General features: G+C 41.4%; 2 protein-coding genes across 4 annotated transcripts in view; one reads left to right on the top strand and one right to left on the bottom strand.

The window, feature by feature from the left end:
* Nucleotides 1-1,442: 1,442 nt before the first annotated feature.
* On the bottom strand, nucleotides 1,443-23,323 carry IMPA2 (inositol monophosphatase 2). Its single transcript, XM_035318319.1, has 9 exons — nucleotides 23,213-23,323; nucleotides 23,054-23,179; nucleotides 17,382-17,515; nucleotides 12,062-12,166; nucleotides 10,627-10,672; nucleotides 8,175-8,283; nucleotides 4,618-4,726; nucleotides 4,312-4,463; nucleotides 1,443-3,433 (listed from the first exon to the last, which is right to left on the bottom strand). Exons 2-9 carry the CDS (start codon nucleotides 23,165-23,167, stop codon nucleotides 3,318-3,320), a joined length of 885 nt encoding a protein of 294 aa, XP_035174210.1. The 5' UTR covers nucleotides 23,168-23,179; nucleotides 23,213-23,323; the 3' UTR covers nucleotides 1,443-3,317.
* The window catches only part of MPPE1 (metallophosphoesterase 1), a 32,033-nt gene continuing 31,381 nt past the window's right edge, over nucleotides 23,276-23,927 (top strand). For 2 of the 3 annotated variants that reach the window (XM_035318315.1, XM_035318313.1), the window contains exon 1: nucleotides 23,276-23,399. The gene's annotated coding sequence lies outside the window, so the exon portion shown is untranslated. The remainder of the gene's footprint in view (nucleotides 23,400-23,927) is intronic. The other variant, XM_035318316.1, reaches the window with a different exon arrangement.

Here is a 23,927-nt window from a genome sequence, read left to right as displayed (position 1 = left end):
CAGTCCTTTGGCACATATGCAACACGCTGATACTCGTCCTGTAAGATCTGCTGAGCTCAACAAGACACATTGCAAAGGACTCAACCGCCAACCATTTTGCTGGAGTTCACGGGTATTTCCACTGCTTATTCTACCAAAATGCCCACATTCACATGCCCATGGGAGACCAGGCTGGCCAGCTGGGAGGTGTGAAATGTTCCAAACCACCGAGCTGGTGAGGGACACGGAAACAAAATGAGAAAATGCTGAGAAGCTGAGCACTGTTTGCTTAGAGGAAATAGTGACTTTTCAAAGCATAAACATGTTTGTGCCACTGGTAGCAGAGAAAATCGTCTGTAAGCATCTGTCTCGGATGTCATGCATACTCCATAATGTATACAGTGGAAAACTGTTGCAGTTTTACAACAGCCAGTAGGAAAAAAAACACACGTGTTTAACTAGGTATTTAGAGGGATTTAAGGTTCTGGCTTATGCCGCCCTGCACTTACTGTATTATGAATGCACGCTCTAGAAGGGAGAGCTGACGGATATGCATGCCGAGCAAAGTTTTGGCCAGCTAGCAAGACGAAACAACGGAAGGACAAACTCCCATACAGTTTATTTCCATCAGTATGTGTAATCAAATAGTTTTAAATTTGTACCTCGATTAAAACTTTGAACTGGAGTAATTTGGCTCTGTCCTGCCTGCCCCCTCGGCACCCCCTTTGCTGCCTGAAGTCAGCTGCTGCTGGTGGCCAGGGGAAGAATTGGCCTGGGCAAGCGATCTGTCTGTAAAATAATCCCGTTTTTGTTTCCTGGGGTACTTTGCAGGCAGATCACTTCACTCATCTGGTCCACTGGAAGGATTCAAAAACGCCTGTACTGGCACACAGGAGGCAGGGGAGGTGGGGGAAAGGCAGGATTGCTGCTTCGAACACACAGCGCTGGTTTAATGGGTTTGAACTACAGCCCAAATACAACCACGTGCAGGGCACCAACGAGAGAGTTTGTGACTGGGTTTCTGCAGCTCTCCCTTCCCACCACCTTCAGTTTAGCATTTCAGGCAACACCCAGATCTCCTGGCCTGGCCGAGCCCTGTGCCACGGGACCTGAAGTGGGTCAGAGCCTCTCTGTGCCGGCAGGCTGAGCTGACAGGAAACCTCACAGGAGAGGAGGCTGCCTCGGATCCTTCCAGCAGCTCCTCTCCCAGAGCGAGCGGGGACACGATGAGGACGGGCAGGGGATGCCGTGGTGCTGGGCCTCTGCCACGCTTGATCCCCTGCCAGCCTAAGCTTCCTTACGGAGCTTATAGCACGGGCAGAGGCTCGAGCAAAGCCCCTGCTGCTCCCATGGCCGCCGAGGTGACGTGCCCCGGGATCAGAGCGGTGCCAGCAAGCTCTGCATCTGCTCGCGTCTCAGCTGTGCTCAGAAAGTAGGGGGAAGGGAGAAGAAGAGACGAGTGAGCCTATTAGTATTTATTATTTGTATTTTTATAGCACCTCAGTGCCTAGTCACGGACCAGAACTGCATCCTATTAGCACTGTGCAAACCCCGAACCGAAGTACTACAGTCCCTGCCCCAAAGGGCTTACAGTCTAAGCTTCTGAACAGAGGGGATGCAAGGAGATGGAGAGGCAAAAGGGAATGGTGACAAAACGCTGATCACTGTGACAGACAGCATTGTTTTTCTGTTAAGAACTATCAGAGTTCTCAAATGCTTAGTTGAACTTCGGCATTCTTCACCCGGTCAACACTTTGTATTTCTCGTGAAAAAAAGCATTAAGAAATCCCACAGAATTCACGCTATGTTCACTGAAAACATTTTGCAAGAAACACATGTAAGGTTATTTTAAAAAATTACTGTTTAGTTTATATGTTCTAAGTAGATGCCTGAACACGATTACAAAGTCTACACATGCGGTGTAAAATTATTTTTTTTTAACAAACTGTTACTTTCTGACTCATCAATTTAATTTGCACTGTTGCAAAAAAAAAAAAAAAGATACTTTAATTCAACTTTTAAGAAAAAAAAAAAGTGATTTAATCTCAACTACTACTGTTCTGGGCACTGTTGTATCTCCTCTGTGCCCAAAATTTTTAAAATAATCTGAACAGAAATGATTACCTTGGCAGAACTAAAACCAGTACTAAATACAAGGACAGAGAACTGGGTATTTAGGAGATGTATGTAACTGATTTAACAGGTTTCTCTGATCAAAAAAGTGTCATTACAACTTTATGTGAGAAGGGCATGTGATTCACAACCATCTTTTTTTGCAAGCCTATTCTATGTGCATATTAATAACTTCCCTGTAAGGGGGCCAATCCTACTGCTCTGCTCCAGGTTTCACCAACATCAACACCTCTTTGACACTGCACTCTGTTCTGCTGGCCAGCTACAGTGTGTCATAGTTAATACTGCGAATAACTCAGTGGAGTTCAATATTCCTGGTTTTACCTGTAATTACTCCGTGGTAGTAAAAGTTTTAACACCTTGTAGAGGCCTGCATGATGGTATGATTTACACCCATGAAAAGGGATGAAAGGAAATAAGAATTAGATGGGCAATTTGTAGAGTCATTAAACATTTTCCATGATTAGCTCTGTCGCTAGCCATTTGGATAGCCTCCTCCACTGAAGTCACGTAAGTTACGTACACTCTTTACCTGAAAAGAACTTCCGATATTAGCTTTCTTCTATGCATTCTCTAAATTGCTGTAAACATCCAAGATACCCATATATGTATATGCACACGGAGATACATGTCTATGTCTGCGTGTATATACACGCAAATACATGTCTAGGCATACATATACACACAGACATACACATATATATGCATATACATGGATAATATAGCTATGACATAGTTAGAAACAATAATGTCATTTTTATTGCATTTTTAAGTATCATAGAACAAGGGTATTATAGGCACACATCTTAACTACTCATCCTTACTACAGTCCTAAAGCTCATTTACCTGAGATCTGCATCTGTAAAAATAGTTCCATTTTAGCTGCATGTTACAAAAGACTAAATATCAGCCCCACGGATATGAAATTACAACTTATTTTGAAACTAGTGCTACAAGTAAAATATGCTATCTTATAAAAAAGATACTGCTGAAAGAGATACATATTAAAAAGGAAACATGATTCTTAGAGGTTTAAAAATCTCCTTATGTCTTCCCATATTGTAATAAATTTATAAAAAATATTTGACACAGAAAATCTCCACAGAAAGCATCCTACTGAAATCATGTACCCTCTAAGCCACCCACCTTGCAAAAGTTACATAGTTCAGGAGGGCAGACTCAATATTAAAAGTACTTAATTTCAATCAGTTTTCATCATCCCGTCTGTAGTGAATAGTTTGTATTTCCTGAGCTATGAACATAGCCATCTCTCTGGTGCCCGCAGCGATCACTCGGCAGGACATAAGATCCAGAGGTCCCCCTGAGGACAAAAAGGTTAATAAGAACTGTTTAAGGTGATGTAAAAAGGTAATGTATTCTTAAATATAAACCACACTGTAATTAGATAGGTTCAGAGGCGCTGAAGCAACTTCATGCATAGCTCCTTTTGGGGTGAGAAGGACAACTCCTTCTCATAGCTCCTTTGGGGGTGAGAAGGAGTTCAGGAACTGCTATCTTGAAATCTCTTGCACAAAAATGATTTCAGAAAATTCTAGATACAGAATCAAAATATGCAACAGAAGCAGTGAATGTTTAGATCTGTTCAGTATCCAGCACGAAATGTAGTATTTCCTTCTTTTAGTAAGAGGAAGAGATAGAACAGAAATCAGTTCAATCGGTATACCCTTCTTCTTAATGCACAATCTCTTTCCACAGTATTGACCAGTAAACTATTACTCTGAGATGTGTACCATATAAATGAATAAAATAATAAGCCAGAGACTGTGTTGTCCTCTACTCCCTCTAAGCAGTTCCTAATCATATATGTTCAGACATGTACTTGAGAGTCCTTCTTTCTTGGGAGGCAGTCTCTGCTGAAATCTGTTTGGAGTCTGAGCATGCCTACCAATTTCCCGGGCTAGTCCTTTACAGTAAATCTGATGCTTTGAAGGAATTACAAAGTTACGGAAATACAGTTTGACTCAGTAGGCCTTTGATGTGATGAAACCCCAAACTGGAATTACATCACTGTGGTATGAATAACCAGTCAGTCTGATGGAGAGTGCAGGCGTTTCTGCAGAATATTGCCAGAAATGAGACTGAGCCACAGGAGGAGGACTGTGCTGAGGTAACTCGAGGTGCCTTGAAATAGCCACGTGGTCCTCAGAAAGTCAATGAAAACAGGAATATTTCACTCACCTGAAGTGTCTATCACAGTGCCACCTGCCTCTCTAATGATGACAGTAGCTGCTGCCAAGTCCCAGCAGTGTAACCCGAACTGGTAATACGCATCTGCAGCACCAGATGCCAAATGGCACAGAGCCAGGGTGGAGCTTCCAATTACACGGACCCTAAACATAGCAAGAAGGGGACAAAGCAATGTAAAGAGGAAAATGCCTTTGATTTCAGCCCATGCATCAAGAATGAAAAATATGCAACAGACCTGATTTTTTTAAAAATTACTTTTGGTCACAAATGTGAGACATATATCATAAGATGTCTTACCCATGTGCTTGGGCCTTGAGCAATCTCTCAATGTTACCAAGGAACAGTTTCAAAGTTGCAGGGTCACGTTTTGGACCGATTTCTGTTAAAATTAAGGCCTTCGAGATATCTGCAAAGTGGGTAGTTGTTTTCATTAATTCAACAGTTTCCAGATAGCTTCTGGAAATTTGTTCAAAGTAAACACTAATGGACTTTTCACAGAAAAACAATTTCATGTCCCTTTTTTTATCCCTAAGTCTTTCTAATGATAGGGTAAGTGAAAACTTCAAATAAAAAAAATAAGCAAGACTAGATTTCTCTTATCAAATGGTCTGATTTAAATACTTAAAAAAAAAAAAAAAAAACAAAGAAGAAGAAGAAAAAAAGAACAGGAATATTAAAACCAAGAATGCATCCTTTAATTCCTGCCATTTTCATACATTGTTTTTACTTCATTGACCTGCCAGCTTTTGGCAAATTCACAAACTTCAGCAACCAATGAAAAATAATACAGTGACATAGTAGCTATTACTTATATTAGACTAATCATATTTGAAAACAGAATGGTTCTTGAATAGAAACTTCAATGTAAATTTTTAACAAATTATAAGTACTTGGGAATACAGGAAGATGAGTAAACGATTCTACTTAAAACACCAGTCATCCAGTGATAGCTCCCTTATTATTGCATTTTAAAGACTGAAGACACCTTATGACTGAAAAGCCCTTTTTCTTACCATAAACTAAAATAGTTTTAATAATAATAATAATACGTGAATATTGCATTTGTACTGTGATCAGCAAAGATAATTCCAGCTTCTGTCAGATAAGGTTATTAGCTTTGTGTACAAAGGAAAGACTCACAGTGACTTGCAAGGAGTTGAAGTAGTCCTCCCATGAGATCTGCATACTACTAGTATATAACAAAGTGTATCCCAAGTTATGTGGAGATGGTTGATCAAATGCCAAGTGTCCCTGCTTCTGCTGTGCCAGTGGAACTTGGAGGCATTAAATACATAGCAAATCTCAAAGGTTTATCTGTCGATTACTTGCTAACTAGGCTGTGTCCCGATGTCAGGTGTCACCTTCTACCCTGCATTAAAGGCTAGGCATTCATTCACATAGGGAATGTCTACCTGGTTATTACAGCTAATTGCGTAAGTTGAAAGCTCTTAGCAGAAGTAGCAAGGAGGTTTTCAAAAGCAGATGCAGGTGGAGCAAGACATCATTTAATTAAACAGGCTACCAGTGAATTTAGTACTGCGGAGGAACATTATGGGTTCGAGCGATGTGGTAAGTGGTTGGTGAGTAGCAGGTATGCAATTAGATTGAAAGTTACAGGATATCACAAAGCTGAACTGTAGGAACATATTTAACAATCACTTTTTAAATTACTGCCTTAAAATAGAGCAACACTGATCCAGACACACTGCAGGGTATCTGCTGCTTCAGTCACAAATGGAAACTCTGGACGGTGAAAGCAAGCTGCCTTAGATGTTTTTGCATAACATACTCAATTTACAATTACGGAATATTTAATGCAATGTTCATTGCTAAAATGCACCGGACATTCAAATTGCACCAGTCATAGCTAGGTCATGACTATGATGGTTGATGTCTTGAGTTATTAAGTATATTTCTGATGAATAAATGGATCTCTCCAATTTTAGTCAAAGCTATAGCCAGGTAGAAATTGAATTAAGAGACTAAGACAAGCTAGAGGGAGGTCTCTGCTAGAAGAAGGAGCAGGCTGATCACAAAACCCAATAGAGTTTTGGGTGTTCAAGGTACAAGAGAAAATTTGCTTTCTACTCCTCACTCTCATAGAGATTTAACAGCGACAAGGATACATTTATGACAAAAAACACAAATCTGTTGACCATAGAAGACTAAGAAAAGAAAATACATTTACAGTATTAGCACATGTAAGGACAGACCTGAATCCAAGTGTGAGAAGAAAGTAAAACTCAAGGTCAAAGGGAAGATGGAGCCTTCGTTTAAGCGTATCCTGACTGCTTGTACTCCCAAACCAGACCTCTACAAAATTTGTCACTGATGAACAGTTTTTTGCCTGTACTGTAATTTCAAATGATTAAATCTGAACAATGAATGTGTAGATCAGTGTTATACAGAGTTACACAACAACCACATTTCCTGAAAACAAAAGGCATGAAGTAACATGACAGCCCAGCACTCCAACACGTCATGCATTGGTGAAGGCTACTTGAATTCCAGCTGTAGATACAGGGAAAAACACACTCTTTTCCAAGCTTGGTTTATTTCACTGAAGCCACAGTCCTTACAGAAAAACAACAACTGTGACCATATACACTTAAAACATGGATGGAAGTGAGACTAAAGAAGGTCCATCTTCACTGATGAAAGCGCCCACCACCAAATGATGTCTCTCAAAAGAAAGGAAAATTTCAAAGCATTTGAAAGGGCAGAAGGTTTGCTTCCCTTACTGTGTTCTAAACACCCACACAGGCTGGAAGCCCAGAGAAAGAAGGATGAAAGTGGTATATGCCAAAATTATTCCCTGCTTAATTGGAGACCAGAAATTTTTGACTGCAAAAGCAAGTGAGGCTATTCTGACAGTGGCTCAGACAGCCCGACCAAGAGTACTCCTGATTTTCCTCATAGTCTCTGCCAGAACAGGCTCTTGTGGATTACAGGATATTCAAGTACAGACAAAAAAAAATTGTGCATAATCAAGGATTAAAATCTTAGGTGCCACTGACTTTACAATTTGCTCCATCTCTCCAAATAGGCAGACCCTTGCTCACTATTAATTTAGGTGAATAGCCAAACTTCCCCAAATTTCGAGCTCTTTAAATATCTCAAGATAATTAAAATCGCTTTTTGTGGTGAAATTTTAACCATCTCCTGTGTATAATGATGTATGTTTTTAGCACGTGTAGGCTGATGTCTGTAACTGAACGTTGCACTCTTCTCTGCAATTTCATTGATCAAAAGGAAACTTCTCTACACACATTCGATTATTGTTGATTTATCAGTAAAAGGATTCCATTAAAGTGCTGACTAAGTGCTGCTACCTAATTGTATGTTGACACATACCTCACACAGGAAAGCAAGCTGTTAAAGAACCCTTTTGAAGCATGCATCCTTTAGTTTACTGTTAACATGTACGCCTACAGACATAATACACTTTATGATATGTTTATGTTCATCGAAAAAAGAAAGTGAATGACAGTCACTGTAGTACTGTGAATTTGATTCACCATTCCCATTGCATCTTTCTCATAATCCGTGATGCCAGTGTACAGCTGGAATGAAACTGGTGAATCTACTCATTCTTCCTTATTTGAAACAATGGTTCTGAATCAAAATAATTTAGGATTATTTAAGTGGTTCAAATTCAGCTGTATATTTTAAAAAGAAAAGGAGGAAAATTGTGATTTTTCAGAAAAACAATAAACACATAACAACAAAATTATCATGCAGGAGAAATACCTTCCATCAGGATAATGATGTTCATTATCCTAATGATGATTTGCAACAACTCTGACACAAAATTAACATATTCCTTTTAGAGTTCTAACAAAATCTAGACCAACCTGTCTCTTTTGATACCTGAAGCCTTTTGTCATTACAAAATGCCCCTTGACCTCTTCTACCAGTGTATAATCGTTCTTCAGTGCAGTGGTAAATTACACCAAATTCAAGCTTTAAGATTTTGAAAAGGAAAGAAATGAATGCAACTCAAATTACTCATCATAAATATAAACAACTACTAATGGCAGAAAGATCAGCAATATTTTAATTGGTACATGTAATCAAAGATTATACTGATGCTAATAAACGGGAATAATTTTACTATAACTGTGATATTTGACATACAGGTCATATAAAATTCAGTTTATAAAGAGAAGTTAGCGCAATCTGTTCACGATCTTCTAAACTCTTACTTGCAGCTCCTTTGTGTTCACATTAGAAAAGACTAAATGTTAAGCTGAATTCAAATTCAATTATACATTTTTATTGAAAATATGCAAGTCCTCAAAGGCCAGATTCTGAATGATATATTTTCACTGGTGAGCAGTTACATCTAGAAGTCCCATTAAATTTGGCCAAGCCCTGAAGATAAGCAACCCCAAATACACAGATATGATTAGTCAGGTATTCGAACTCTGAAGTCACGGTACGCTGTTTTCTAACAATGGATTCTTTTATATGTGCTACATCTTTCATGAGGCATTTAATTTGCCTGCCTTTTTGACCAAAGTAATAACCTCCAGTCACTTTTTCAGATGTTTCTCTGCAAAATCATTTTCTTAACATAAGGTGAGAATCCCATGAAATCACAGAGATTGAATTTGAAGAGAAATATCATATATTGTGACCTTCAATGAAGGCTTGAGCATGAGTAACACTGGACTCTCTGTGGGAATATCTCTTTACCAACAAGAAGGTCACAATTTGACCCTTGATTTGAATCCAAGATATTTAATATTTATATTATTTTAATAGTTTTCATAAAAAGATCTTTAAACACTTTACAAACTTCAATGACCAGCTCCTAAAATCACTTTTAGATAAGTACAACTAACTAGATTCTGTATAGGGGTGGGCAGATACACAACAGCTAAGTGACTTGTCCAAGGGCACAGAAGTCAGTAACAAGATCAAGGAAACATCTCAGATGTTCTAGACTCCAAATCTTTTCCTGCTGCCCTCCTCCATTCAACGTGATGTTCATCAGAGATAATTCAAAGGGAAAGGGCTGTCCTTGCTCCTTACCCTAAGGTCTCATGTAAACCAAGTGGTAATATATATATATATATTTTTTGAGAAACACTATTAATAGACTCTTTCCCTGAATACATCTGCAGGAATTTCTTCAGTACTGTTCAGGGCTTACATTCAGGCCAGTTCCCTTGTGTGTTCTCCTTTGGCTCCTTTTCAGCCTATTTTTTTTGTTTTGTTTTGTTTTTTGTTTTTTCCCATCTGTTTATGGAGGGAGTTTTAACATCATTCTTTATTTTTGTTTCAGCTTAGTTTAGTTTACAAAACCCCAAATATGCAGCATCAAAATCATGATGGTGTTCTAGAAAACATAAATATTAGAGAAAGCTGTCTGGTAATAATATGTAGTATTCAGAAGGACCTCTGGGAATGAATACACTTCAGAAGAGCATGGAAGTGCTTCTTAGCAGTTTCCACGCTTGAAAAGTCTAACTTGAGAAGTACACAACATTATTCTGTCTAAATCTGTAAGTGCTGAAAACTATGTTATTATTGCAGTTATTATATTGCTATTATTGAATTCTTGCTGGCTTCAGTTACAGATATACATATAAGACTGTGGACTTAGGCTGAAAGAGGCACATTTCTTGGCAATTTGAATAGCTATTTCTTCTGTATGTTATATCAAACTTTAAAATGGCAACGTCTGGAGAAAAGCCGCTAGCAGGAATGAGTACAGCTAGGAAACTCAAAAAAGACAGCATATATGAAGGCTAGGTACTTTTTTTCCCTTGTAACCAAGCTCTCATGAGGGAAATATAGTCATTTTACTGCGTTAAGAAAACCTCAAAGGCAGACTAAGTGAACTAGGCCCGTAATCTTGCAGTCTTCATAAAAAGCAATTCTGAATTGCCTCATAGCAGCAGTTAGCTTTCACAGATACTGCTAGCAGCAGGAAAGAAGCAATCACAATCAATGGAAGAACACCGAGAGAGATGTTTAAATTTTGAATAGGCAGCACTATATTTAACTCATTATGGTTTTGTCTTACAAAACCTTGCTTACACAAGTACCCCCTTTTTAGTCACATAAATCCTGTAATATTTATAATAATTTATAGGAATTATCCTGTAATTGCTAGTTTGCATAAGTGAAGTTTTGCAGGACTGGGATTTTAGACTAGTGAAGTGCGACCAAATGCATTTAAAAAGCATGGAAAAGCCTGACCAGTGGCTGATTTTTTTATTTATTTTTAAGTTCCCACATGGTTTTGAGACTTCTAACCAAATCTTAGATACCCATCTTAAAGAACATACTTCATACCTCTTTGTTAACAGCAAATCCAATGCTCACTGCCACTGTTGGAAATCTGTGAAAAATAAGAAATAAAGTATTATTGATGAAAAATCTCTCAGTTTGATACTTAAGCAACTTGCTAAGGCAGCAAAACCCCACATGGAGCTCTGCGACTTTACCTGTGTCAAAAATACTCTTGATATCATACTATTTATCCTTTGCCAGATTCTTTAACTGTCAGTTCCACTTAAAGCATAATTTAATATTTGAAAAAATGCAAGAAATAGACTCTTGAAAATATCAGGGTTTTCGTACTAAATGTGTTGTATATTTTAGAAATCTTTTGCTTTATTGTAATTGAACCACCCAGTGTAAAATCATTAACATTATAACAAGTCATCACTTTTAAAAGCACATTTTGTTCATGTGAACTGAGAGCATCTGAAATAGCAATTAAGTTGCAAGGAGATACCTTGCTGCTGACCTCAACATAAAGAGAAACTAGTTCCTCTACTCTCTCTTTTGCTAAAAGTGATGGTCATGTACTTAGTTCGATCCTTTTGAATAAAGTATAATTATTGCCTTTTAAACAATGAAATAAATTTATCTCTTACAAACATGTTTTTAAAAAGTTTGTAAAAGTTCAGAACAAAAAGAAAGAGAAAAAGAAAATTTCACTTAGTTGAATAAAACACTAGCACATGACCTGCCCCCAGACTGAATTCTATGTAATTGCAACAGAAGTCAGGGAAATGCCTTTTTTTTTTTTTTTTTTTCTTGAAATGATAACTACAGTTCAATTAAACTGCTAACTGTAAGGCAAACTGTAATTTAGGTTTTTAAGTAGAGGTGTTATAAACATCCATTAAGTTCACAACTCCTAGCATTCAAATGATGAATTAAAATTTTTGTATTTTTGCAATACTGATCCCTAGATTTCTTTTTTTCACAGAGCAATACTTCAGTTTAAAACCAGTACCTACATACAGCTTAGTTTTCAGTTATACTCTACATGTATGCAGTGGTTGTACTTCTCAGGAAAAATGAAGCACTTGTATTTGAAAGGGAGAAACACCACTGTGAAAAGGAATGTGCAGCAACCACACAAGGAGTTAGGCCAAATGTCATCATAGTACAGCCTTGTTTCTTCAGTTCAGCTCAAGTCTCTACATGTTAATGTGTGGTATATATAAATGAGCTGTGAGTCAAGAGCTTCTGGGTCATTAAGCAATCAGTGAAAACTTTAGCTTACCTTGAGATAACAGTACAGAGCTCTCTCCAGCACAAACACACACTCCCTCAGATATACTATGTGAGGCATAAAGCAACAATGGGATGACTCCTTCTTACGTGTCGCAGGAATGAATTTACCACAGTCAATTTAACCTCTGAGCAAAAGGGAGGATTTGCGAGAAGCTAAATTTTGCTGTTTTATGCATTTCCAATTCCCCCATCCACTCACCTATGTACAAAATTGCAGGTTCCATCAACAGGGTCAATAATCCAGGTAGGACTGTCAGTGAGGACACATTTTGAACCAGCAGCAGTGGATTCTTCTGCGATAAACCTGTATTTAATGTGGAATAAGGACATGTCTCAGAACATTGGCTGAAATATACACTCATTAAGTATAACTCCATCTTTCTGCCTTTTGAAGAGATATTTGTTTTTGTATAAATATACATTTCATATATATGTATATATACATTTATACACATATTTCTTTTTTTGTTGGGGAATGGAGAACTTTTACAGAAACTTCAAAGGAGAGTTCTTGAATTCATAGCATACTATTTCAATGGTAAAAAAGAACTCTATTCATGTTCACTTTCCTAATGTACCATTAACAAATTCATGAAAATGAATGCAGAAATGGATCTGAACTGGCAGCTCTGGAACTCTAAAGGAGGTTTTTCTGTAGAATGTAATTTTATGGGTTAGGTCTGTCTGTCTCTTGCACTAAGCAATATAAACTGCAAAACGTAGCTGCTTCTTTTTGCAGTCAAATTCAGTCAGAAGGAAGTAATGAACTCTTAGAGAATCCACAATCTCACTCCTACTAGATTTTTATTTTTTTTTCACAGTAGTCAGAGTCAGGAAATTAAGAAGTTTGAACAGTTGAACTTTCTTCTTCCCATGACCCAGAGATTTTTTTATTATTATTATTATTATTATTTTTTGTATGCACAAGGCATACACTGAAATCTGAACTTCTGTTCTGTCCTGATTTCCTTCATAGATATGTTTTTTGTTGTTGTTCTTTTTCCCCTGGGAAATCAACATCCAGTTCTGGAGCATTTCCTGCTGACCTTACTCATCCTTGCTCTCCCATAAACTACTCAGGGTCTGTTTCTCTAAGAGCTGTGCAGGTGCTACTCTCACAGATTTGAATATGGTTCTGTATATACAAACTGTGTAGAATGAGACTGCTGGTACTTAATCCCACTTCTGGTTTCACATTTAAATAACTGGTATTGGTTTTCAAAGCATCTACAAATGCTTGAGGATGGAAAAGCTTCCCCTAAAGACATAGAGGGGGGAAAAAAAGGATAAAATAAAGGAAAAAAAGTCTTTCACAAATAGTTGTTTCCCTAGTAGCAACTATTTCTTTTGTGCCCTCAACATGTGCTGCCTGATGCCACATAATACTGCAAATACGAGCTTAAAACATCCTGCAGACAGCACAGGAGGAGTCTTCTTGAATTTCCCAAATGCTGTTTTGCCGTTCCCTCAGTAGCAAGGGACTATTTTGATGGTGTTATGGGCCCCCGGTTGATATGAGAAGGGAAGTAGCAAGTGCTTGTTACTATTTTAATCCCCTTTAAAGAGAACAGCTGAAGGACACTTAAAAGTGTTACTGTGCAACCAGGAAGCCAGAAAAACCTTGAACAAGTGCTTGAAGTTCTCAGTCAAATGCAACACGTTGCAGGTTCCTTGCTTTATATATATATATATATATATATTTTGCCTTGTTAGTGCTGAATCATTTACTTTCCCTTCCAGAAATCTTGTAATTAGCACCTAAACCCAACCATAAGCTTCAGCTGCACTGCTGGCTCTAGGTGAAACTGATCTTCCTGCACCTGACAGCTGGCCTCAGATTGCCCTTCCTGACCCTCAAATTTTGCCTGTTTTCCACCTTCTTGACAAGCTCCACCAGACAGAGACTGAATTGTAGCCGTTGTCTTGCCAGTCAAGAAGGTGAAATGAGAATCCCCTTAAAACAAGAGTATTTCTGTGTAAGGTGTTTTACCCTCACATATCACAACCCTGTCCCTTCCCTTTTCCTTACTGCGATGCTGCAGTCCTCAGGTACAAAAGCTCTAACATGAAGCTGGGGTACAGCAGTGCCATTGATGGGTACTGATGCCCAAGGTCCAATTTTCAAAACAGGTGTAGGACAAATTAGGTGCACATTTTATGAAATTTTTGCTAGCAGGTTAAATTAAGCTCATAGCTGCTATGCAAATACCGGGCACTGTGATTGTTCCTAAAGGCCAACATCTGATGTATTGCTCTATGGCTCCATGTCCTGTAAAAACATGCACGTAGAGCAAAACACTCAGGCTGAAGCCTTGAACACCAGATATTAAGAACAGTTTAAGAAGTGGGGGGGAGGGAGGGGGGGGAGGGATAGCCATGTCAATACAGTAGTTAATTTAGTATGCCAGCCTTTCAGCTCTCCTCAAATCTGGATTAAAGTTTTCTCCCACTGAAAATGAGTCGGTAATTTTAGCCCAGCCTGAGTAGACATCTGTTCGCGCCACAAAGCCACTCTGAAATTCATTGCTGGGACAGCAGGGAAGCTGTAGCACAGCCTAAACTGCAGAAGGAGAGATATCCAGTGGTGCACAGCACGTTCAAACCAGGGCTACCCCTCAGCTATCCCATTAAAGGGCTCTGAGGGCAAAATCCAGGCAGACGGGGTTGGATGTCCCCCTCCGTCATGGCTGAGTCCTGCTTGTAATGGCTCGAGGATTAAGGCCACAATTAACACCAAAGATGACAACTTGTGTAACAATAACACAGGCAAATGACACAATAGCCTTTTACAGCCAGTAGTCCGTGATACTCTGGCTGTGCCTATCTGTGCTTCAGAGATCATCCAGAAAAAATACCCTTTTGGAAAGACTCACTTGGGGAGAACATCAGAGTGCCAGAGAGAGAGCAAAGATGAAAATTTGGGAGAAGCATGAATGAGGATGATACACATCACTTGGCCAAGCAGAGACAAGAAGCACGGGACAGAACCACATTTTTAACAGGTTTTCCTAATATTCTCTTTACTCAAGACACACCACTGCCACAGCACAAATGGCATAGGTTCCAGAGAGATCTCTTCTAATTTCTCTAACTCCCAAGATACATTTCTAAAGTGTGGTGTAGTCGACATGCAGGCGGGCAGAGATGCTATCCAGAGGGACCGGGATAGGCTTGAGAGATGGGCCTGTGCGAACCTCAAGAAGTTCAGCAAGGCCAAGTGCAAGGTCCTGCATCTGAGCTGGGGCAATCCCAAGCACAAATAGAGGCTGGGTGGAGAATGGATTGAGAGCAGCCCTGAGGAGAAGGACCTAGGGGTGCTTGTTGATGAGAAGCTCATGAGCTAGCGATGTGCACTTGCAGCGCAGGAAGCCAACCGTATCCTGCTCTGCATCAGAAGAAGCATGGCCAGCAGGTGGAGGGAGGTGATTGTCCCCCTCTGCTCTGCTCTTGTGAGACCCCACCTGGAGCACTGCATTCAGCTCTGAGGCCCCAGCACAAGAAGGACATGGACCTATTAGAACAAGTCCAGAGAAAGGACATGAAGATAATCAGAGGGCTGGAGTACATCTCCTATAAAGATAGTTTGAAGAAACTGGGGTATGAATTTCATATTTCATATGAAGAAATTCTTTATTATGATGCACTGAAACATGTTGCGCAGAGAAGCTGTGGATGCCCCATCCCTGGAGGTGTTCAAGGCCAGGCTGGACGGGGCTTTGAGCAACCTGGTCTGGTGGGAGGTGTCCCTGCCCATGGCAAGGGGGTTGGAATTAGATGGTTTTAAGGTCCCTTCCAACCAAACCTTTCTGTGACTCTATGATAATTTAAGAGAAAGAGAAATAACAGAAACCTTCACTGATGCTTTCAACAACTAGATTAGGGGAAAGACTGAACACAATTTAAATGATCTTTTGATGTTTTCATTGTACTTAAATTTAAACCTTGATTCCTACTGTGGATTCCTCATTGCAAGTGTCTAAATTTAGTCTTTTAAATCCAGTTTTAAACTACTGTTTAATCTAATTGCATTCACTGTCTGAACAAATTCTGACCAAAATAAACAACCACTATCTGAAAAAAAAGATTGTTTTGAAGAAAATCTTTTATTTGCTTATGAAGGCATAAATTAACTGTAAAGAGTTAATAAAAGTCAGAGATTTTTCCATTTCTACTTCTATGTTGACCTTACTACTTTTGTTTCCATTTTGAGTAACTTGAGTGCTTCTGATGATTCCCATTTTATGTGAAATGTATATGTTTTATGTTCTCTGCCAGACTGTTCAAGGAAAAAAGAAACACAACACAGTGGAGATGAGAAAAGAGCACAACCAGCAACAGTAGACGGAATATTACACAAATAATAGGCTTGTAAACCCTGGCAGCCTCCTGAGAATTGCAGCCAAGAACCACACATTGTGCTGTACAGTACTGCTTCAATATGTGATCACATACAACACGTATTTACAAAGCTATATTTAGTATGTAATGTTCTTTTAACACATTCATTTTTTTCTTTGTTATTTTCTTCACAAGAGCATAGCCGACAAGCAGATTAGTAACTGAGCCCTCCAGATTCTCATCTTTGTTGATTTCTGCGCTGTGCTAGAGTGCGAGGCTCTTTTCCATTACAGACGCGCGCAGTTAGAAGGAAGTCATACAGTATTTAAGTGATACACAGGCTCTGCAGTAAGACGAATTTATCCTCATGTACTGAAGTCAACTGTGGAAATCAACTGCGGAGCCTCTGCATCAGACCAAATCTGGCCAACTAATACAAAACCTCTCTCTGATCAGTGTATGTACTAGGAGGAGTTATTTTCAAATTTACCTTAACAATTCAAGAGGAGTCAACAATCTGATTATTTTCAAAACCTTGGGTTGAAACCCCATAAAATAATTCCTACCTTACTTATTTAAATGCATTGAATGATGATGATAAACAACCCTGCTTATCACCAGTTTTAGGACTCTAGGCAACACAAGGTAAACGTGCTTAAATATGATGCTTGTCCTGATCTGGCAAACATTTATTTATGACGGCAAAAGAAAGTGATAGAAACGTCTGCAGGATGGGATCTTTGCTATTATTAATTACAGCTATATTTTAATGGCTGTCCTTCGTGTAACTCTTAGAAAATAGAGAACAGATTCCAAAAATCATGGAGATTCATATGAAACCTTCATACACGATATCCTCACAGGGGAAACACCAATATTAAATACATTTCAAGAAGTTAAGAAAAAGAATTTACATGCACAGGTCATGATAGAAATATTAGAAAATACAAAGTAATCAGTATAGGGCAGTGGTATTCTTTAAAATGGAGTCCTACAAACGTGTCCAACAGCAATAATATATGTAATATATGAGAGATACATAAAACTGAAAGAAGCTACTACTGAATTAAGAAAAAATAATGTTTACCAGTGATAATCTGACTTCCAGGGATAGATTTTAAAATTCCCTTCAAAAGCCAGGACAAAATGGTCATTCATAGTTTCTTTCTATAGACACTCACCTGTGGGAGGGAAATTTCTCTTTCAGAACAGAAATAATTAAATTTTCCACAAAATGATCGGTCTCGGTCACGAGGTCTGCAGCAGATGTCTTTGTAGACACTTGTTTTTCCTCTGTTAGAGCTTTCCTAATAATCTGAAAGAGAATTTCACAAATCAGATTTGGTTTCCATTCACCCTGTGGACATCAAAATACTGTATTTGCTAACAAAATTATAGCTAATCCTGAAAAACAGGAGTAGGCCTAATTCTACCTGAACCTATTCTAGCTCTTCCGTGTAAAAATCTTTCTGAGATAACCAATATTCTTTGGGAACACAGTGTTTTGAATCACTCTGCAGGAACCTCTCTTGACAGTTCAGAAAGAGATTAAGAACGGGATGCAACTGATGGACTAGAAGTATGATAGTAGACATTGGGATTTAGGAAAATAAAGAAAATACATGTAAGATAAGAAAGAAACTGCAGGCCCATAATTTTTCACAGAAAACCTTTTTTCCATTAAAAAAAAAATTATTTACAGGGCCAATACCCCCACTGCTCCTTTACTTCAAAAAAAACATGCAATAAAGCAAACCTCATTGGTTACTGTTTGCCAACAAAGACACAGTATTTAATTTTTCTTGTGTATATGGGTGTTTGGAACTTCAAGCATGGACCACCCCCTAGTCTCAAGGAGTTGCTTTATGTTTAACAAAAACTAAGATTTAGACTTTTCCCCAGATACGGAGCCAGTGGTCTAACTCTGGATTCTCTTTTGGAAAAGTCTTCATATCCTTTTAAAGGGTTTTACTGCTATAAATTTGGAACTAAACCACATCAATTGCAAATGCACATATGGGAACACAGTTGATGAAAGCTTTTCCCCAATTCTACCATTTTTCCTATTCCTTCATTAAAAAGATGGGAGGGGGATGCTACAATGTTACATTTGAAGGGATTTCAGATTGTTCTGACACGTAATCGACTCTGTTGGCTGTTGCTGTAGCATTACTACCTGGACTAATGTTTTTGCTTCATGAGCTGCAAAGCATTCGTTCTGCCTAGTTACTGAGCTGCTGAGGACAGATTAAAACATTTCAGTTTGAACTTTTGCTAAAGTTCATTATTGTATACCAAAGCGTTCCCTTAATCATTGCCATTCCCCCAGTGCCCTGCTATGGTTCACGCTTTAACCACACCGCCGTCATAAAAGCGCCGCTCTAGGAAGGCCCTCAGGCTGCTCTGCAGTCCAAAGCACAATCCAAAACACTGCAACCATCTCAGCCGCGTTGTGTAACCTATTCTACAGCACCTGCTATGCTCATGCCTTGTGTTTTCACCACTCTTTACTTCTGTCCTGCCTACATACGCGTTGGATGTGTTGCATCACGTAGACAGACAGCTGAGGAATACTACGTCTCATTTCTTGCCCTACACTCTCTTTTCAGCAGAGAGGGTTTGAATTTCTCTTTAGCAGTGCCGTGTTCTTGACTCCTATTCAGTTTTAATACCCAGCGGATGGAAGAGATTTGTGCAGCCATGTAAACCAGTACATGCTACCATTCATTCGGCAGGGGACTGCGGTCACACCTGGCTCACGCTGCAGAAAGAACAGCGGCTGTGAAGGCTCCTGTGGAGATGTGCTGCAATCGCCTGTTTCTGTTGTGTGCTCCAGCACTCGAGCTTTCCTTTTTAAAGGCAATAATTTGCATTTCTCATCACTGAATTTGATCCTTTCAAAATTCTGATCTCTTTTCCAGTAGTACATGACATTTTCAAACTCGATGCCTGTCCTCCAAAGTGCTCACTGGGATCTGTCTGTGGATTTTAGGTAACAGGTGGCATACATGTTAAAGCACTCAACGTTATCAGGTCCCAAAATGGATTTTTGCAGGATCCTACTCAAAGTGTTCTGCCTGCTTGACAGCTATCAAAAATACCCTGATTTCCCAGATTGTTGTGTGCTACCATGCTGGTAGCCAGACTTACAATGAACCTACACGGTTTCCTTTCAAAAAGAGAAGCTGTGCTGGGGTCACCAGCAGCGGATGGGCTGTGTTAGCTCACCCAGCGCACCAGGCAATGCTGTGGGGTGGAAGGGTCCCTGCCACCTCACGGCCTCTCATAAAATGCCTGACAAAGGAATTCATGTGGGTTTGCACTGACCCGTATGGGCGTGTAATCCAAGTCAGAGTCCAACACGCAAAGACCTGCAAAGACCACGTGTTATTCCCTGCACCATTGATGAAGCAGCTTTTATTCTTCACAAATTTATCACACAGCTCAGAGCAGTCCATAACTCTGCTTACACCAAATAACCCCCAGAAGTCCTCTGCCTCCCAGGAATATCAGAGACTGGTGCCTCTCTTGACAAACAAGACACTGTATTTGGGTTGTAAATGTATTTTACCAGGCTTTATCACTGTATCATAGGTTGTTCCTAGATTGTGACGACTTTACAATTTCTAAGCAGCTGATTCTTGACAGTGTGTTTATTTAGAGCAGTGTTGTTTAACACTTTTAGCCCATGCTGCCCTTCCATTAGATCAGGGCACATTTGGGGGTTTGTGCAATGCAAGAGGCATCTACACCCGTACATTCATGAAGACCACAACCGCAAGAAACGACTGCCCCTGCTGCCTCGTGCATTTGCCACGGAGCAGAGGAAATGGAAATGCAGAGGGGCTCAGTGTCATCATGATCCTGGTCTCTTCCTTTCCTAAAACCATGCAAAGGAAAATGGAGAGGACAGAGGGCCCACATGCCTCCTCACCCAGCACCTGCCCGGAGAGCTACCTGCAGCCATGTGCTCGCTGTTTTGTCTCACCATACTGCCTGCACTTACCACACTCTTCTGGGAGCTCCAGGGTGGAATGACTTGCTTGCAATGTTATACTGAAATAGTTGCTTACTGGTAAAACCAAACATCTAGATGAAAAGCTTAACTATCTGCATAATTTAGGAAATACCAATCTGCTTTGCTAAAAATAAATAAATAAAATAAAAACTGTTTCATAGAAAATAGCCTAAAATATCTCCTGGGAGCTAACACTGGGAAGAAATCTCGACTTTGCAGAATATCAGTTGAAATTCTTTTTATTTGCCAGTGGATTTTTTTTCTAGGTGGGATTTTGTTAGGTCTCTTATGCTTCATGAAATTCTTTTCTGACCCCTCAAAAAAGAAACAAAGTATGTGTGGACTTCAACATGCTAGCTTCTGGTCACAGTTTCTTACCCTTGTTTTCACCTTGATGCAGATGTACTTATTTTTGTGAAATTTCGCCAACTGTAATTGCAGAGAACTGTGTAAATATTACCCAGTGCTCTCCGTAACATCAAAGGTACAGTGATTAGTTGTACTTGCTTTTCTTTAGGAAAAAGACTTATTAAGCCAATGGGTGTACTCCCATGAACACACGATAAAGAGTTTACTCAAAAATAAAAAGCAGAAGAGACATCTGAAAATGCCCGGTTATATGTGGCCTTACAGAGTGGATTAGACATAATTTTGATACGGGCCAATTACAGAGGTTACAAACAAAATTTCCATACATATTAACAAAAGGCTGTGATATTTTGTAAGAATAATGGAACTACGTAATAGTATAGGCAAGAGAGGCAACGACTTTAATCTGGGAATGGAAGTTACTCCAGCAACAACACTTTTGATACACATTCAAGGAATCATTTATTTATTGGCCTTTTACTTTTAGAAGAAACAATCCTAGGGCCTGTTGGAAAGATGATATATTTTACTTATGAAACACGACGCAATGTGGGGAGACACATGAACCATACTGCTAGTTGACTTCTAGAAAGCCAAAATCTTGATTTGCATGCCTTTCTTCGGGCTGGCCTCTGCGACAAGACTCTCATAGGCACTTTCTAATGATTCTATGCCTTCCTAACTTGACGTGGATGGGAGAAATGGGGGGCCTTAAAAGAAAGGCTGAAATGGGAAAAATTCCTGCAGGGATGGAGATGGCACTCAAGCTTAGGGAAAAAAAAAGTGCAAACAGATCTGTGGGGGCAGAGGTGGAGAGGTCTGAGGGATGGGAGCAAAGACAGAAGAAAAGGAAGGATAATTTGTCCAGTGGAAGTGACTGGTTTTGATGACCAAAACAAAACTCAATGTTATTAATTTTCAACAAAAATAAATCTAGTCCCATCAAATCTATGTTATATGGCACTTTGTGTCCTTATCTCTAGCTTCTTTTCAGAGTGGATTGGCACTTTAATAAAATATACTGTCCTACCTGTATGTTTTACTCCACAAGGACTTCTGACAGTTTTTGTAACAAACAAAAAAAAAACATTCTTTAACATTACAAAACCATTCCTTAACACTTCCATCCACTTCTCAAATCCTACTTAAACAGCATCCTTGGCTCGTTTACATTTGGCCTGCCAAGAATTGGTCGTTTCCTGCCAGTTGCAAGGTAGCAATGACAAATCGCAAACTGATGCAAATTGAAAAGATGCAAATATCAGTCCTCTGGAATGTTTATTTCTTCCAGGAAAACATGCTCAGCTATGGTCTTCTGGGTTACTAAAATGGTTGGAGATGGTTATGACTATCCTCAGAACTTGGTATTTTGAGAAATTAGGTGTGGAAGCTTGAGTCATGAGAGGCTTTCTTGTGAAATGGCGGGCAGAACAAGCATGCCGGAGAACCTCCCGTTTGGAGATTCTGTGAGAGCATGACCTGTCATTCCAATTTGGATTATCCACTTACTCCTTGTATCTCTACAACAAGTCCTCTCTCCTCTGGCATTCTGCTAATCTTTGTGTACGCGCATGTGCGTCTACGAAGGGGGAAACAGGTTTAATGACACACACTAAGGAAGAACTAAAGGTCACAGTGTGTGGGTACACAATGTTTTATAGTGGAATGGAAGCAGAAGGGCAATGCACGTTGCAGAGCCCTGTGTTTTACCCGGTTTCTCATCTGCTGATCCCACTTCTTGGCTCTGTGAGAGCCAGTGGAAGTTCTGCTGTTGCACACCACGGGGCCAGGAGCTGACTAACCTTCTGCTGTGTCGAAACACGGATCTCAAATACGCTACTGTACGCCTCAATAGAGGCACTGCTGGTTTATCCCTAACCAGTGAATCTTGGCCACCCTGAAGACCCTGGCATAACCAGACGACGACACCTCGCTGGCACAATTGTTTTTTCTCCTCACAAATGCTGGCACTGTCACGCTTAAACACACAACGCTCTAAAACACCACAAGAATAAGTGCTTGGTGTCTGACTGCAAAAGTTACGTGAAAAGCATCCACGCTGACAATATTTTTTGGTACTATCCAAGCACTCCGAGCCACACACAACCCAACCCCGCGCTGCCCGGAGGCGCCTCCCGGTCCTTCGGCCGGCTGCAGCCCCCGGGCTCTGCGACCACCGCCGGGACCCCCCCTCAGCGCCGGGGGGCCAGGCGAGGAGCTGCTGACAGCCCTGCCGAGCCGAGCCGAGCCCCGCCACCAGCCCAGCGCCCACACCCAGCCCCCCCCCCCCACTTCAGCTCCTCATTTTGTAATTTTTACCCCCAAAGCGCACCTCCCCAGCCGCCTGCGGGCGGGATGCTCCAGCCTCGGGGCGAGCCCTCCCCGCCGCCCACCCCCGTCCCGCCGAGCCCGCAGGCGGGCAGCGGCCCCCCGGGGCTGCGAGGGGCTGCGAGGGGCGGCTCTCACCTGCCCGGCTCGGAGCGCCAGCTGCACCGCCACCTCCAGGCACTCCTTCCAGGGGTCCCCGCCGCCGCCTCCCGCAGCCCCTTCCTCCTCCTCCTCCTCCCCGCACGGCTTCATAGCGGCGGCGCCCGGCTCCGCTGCCCAGGGCAGGGCCGGGGCGCGGGGGCCGGCTCCCCGCCGAGGAGCGGCGCGGAGGAGGAGGGAAGGAGGGAGGCAGGCAGGGAGGGAGGGAAGGAGGGCGGCCGCTGTCACTCGGAGCCCCAGCACCGCCCCGCCGAGCGGCTGCGGGGCGGAGGAAGCGGCGGCTGGCCGGGGAAGGCGGGCCGAGGCAGCTGGCCCCTAATTTTAGGTGAGCCCCGGGGGGGGCGGAGAGGGGCCGGGGGTGTCCCGGGGGGCGGGATGCGGCGGGGAGGCCGCCGGCCCGGCTCCCCCCCATCCCCGTCCCGCCCCGCCTGACATGGCCGCCGCGGGGCCGTGCCGGGCCGGGCCTGCAGCGGCGCCGCGCTGCGTTGGGAGCGGGCTCGGCGGCCGTGGCGGCCCCAAGCCGAGCCCCCCCGGCCCGGTTTTGCTGCCCTAGGCTAAACGGGAGGGGGTGTGTGCGCCTCACGTCCAGCCCGCCCGCGGCGTTTTGCTGCCCTCGGCAGCTCTCTCGGCCGCCTGTACGGGCTGGCTATTGTGTGAGGGAGACGGGGCGTGATCCTTATCGGCGGAAGGGTGAGACTTGCCTGAGGGCAGGGGCAAAGGGGGCCCGGTGTGGTGGGTGCTGAGGGGAAAAGGCTCGCGTCGAGACCCGTCATGCTTGGGCTGTGAGGAGGAGGGTGTGAGAAGTGGCACCAGGAAGGGCAAGGAGGCAGTTGAACAGCTCTTTATCAACATT

The sequence above is a fragment of the Oxyura jamaicensis genome, chromosome 2 (genome assembly GCF_011077185.1).
Source record: "Oxyura jamaicensis isolate SHBP4307 breed ruddy duck chromosome 2, BPBGC_Ojam_1.0, whole genome shotgun sequence".
NCBI lineage: Eukaryota > Metazoa > Chordata > Aves > Anseriformes > Anatidae > Oxyura > Oxyura jamaicensis.
The sequence above is the reverse complement of the archived record's forward strand: the minus strand, read 5'-3'. Positions and strand labels throughout refer to the sequence as shown.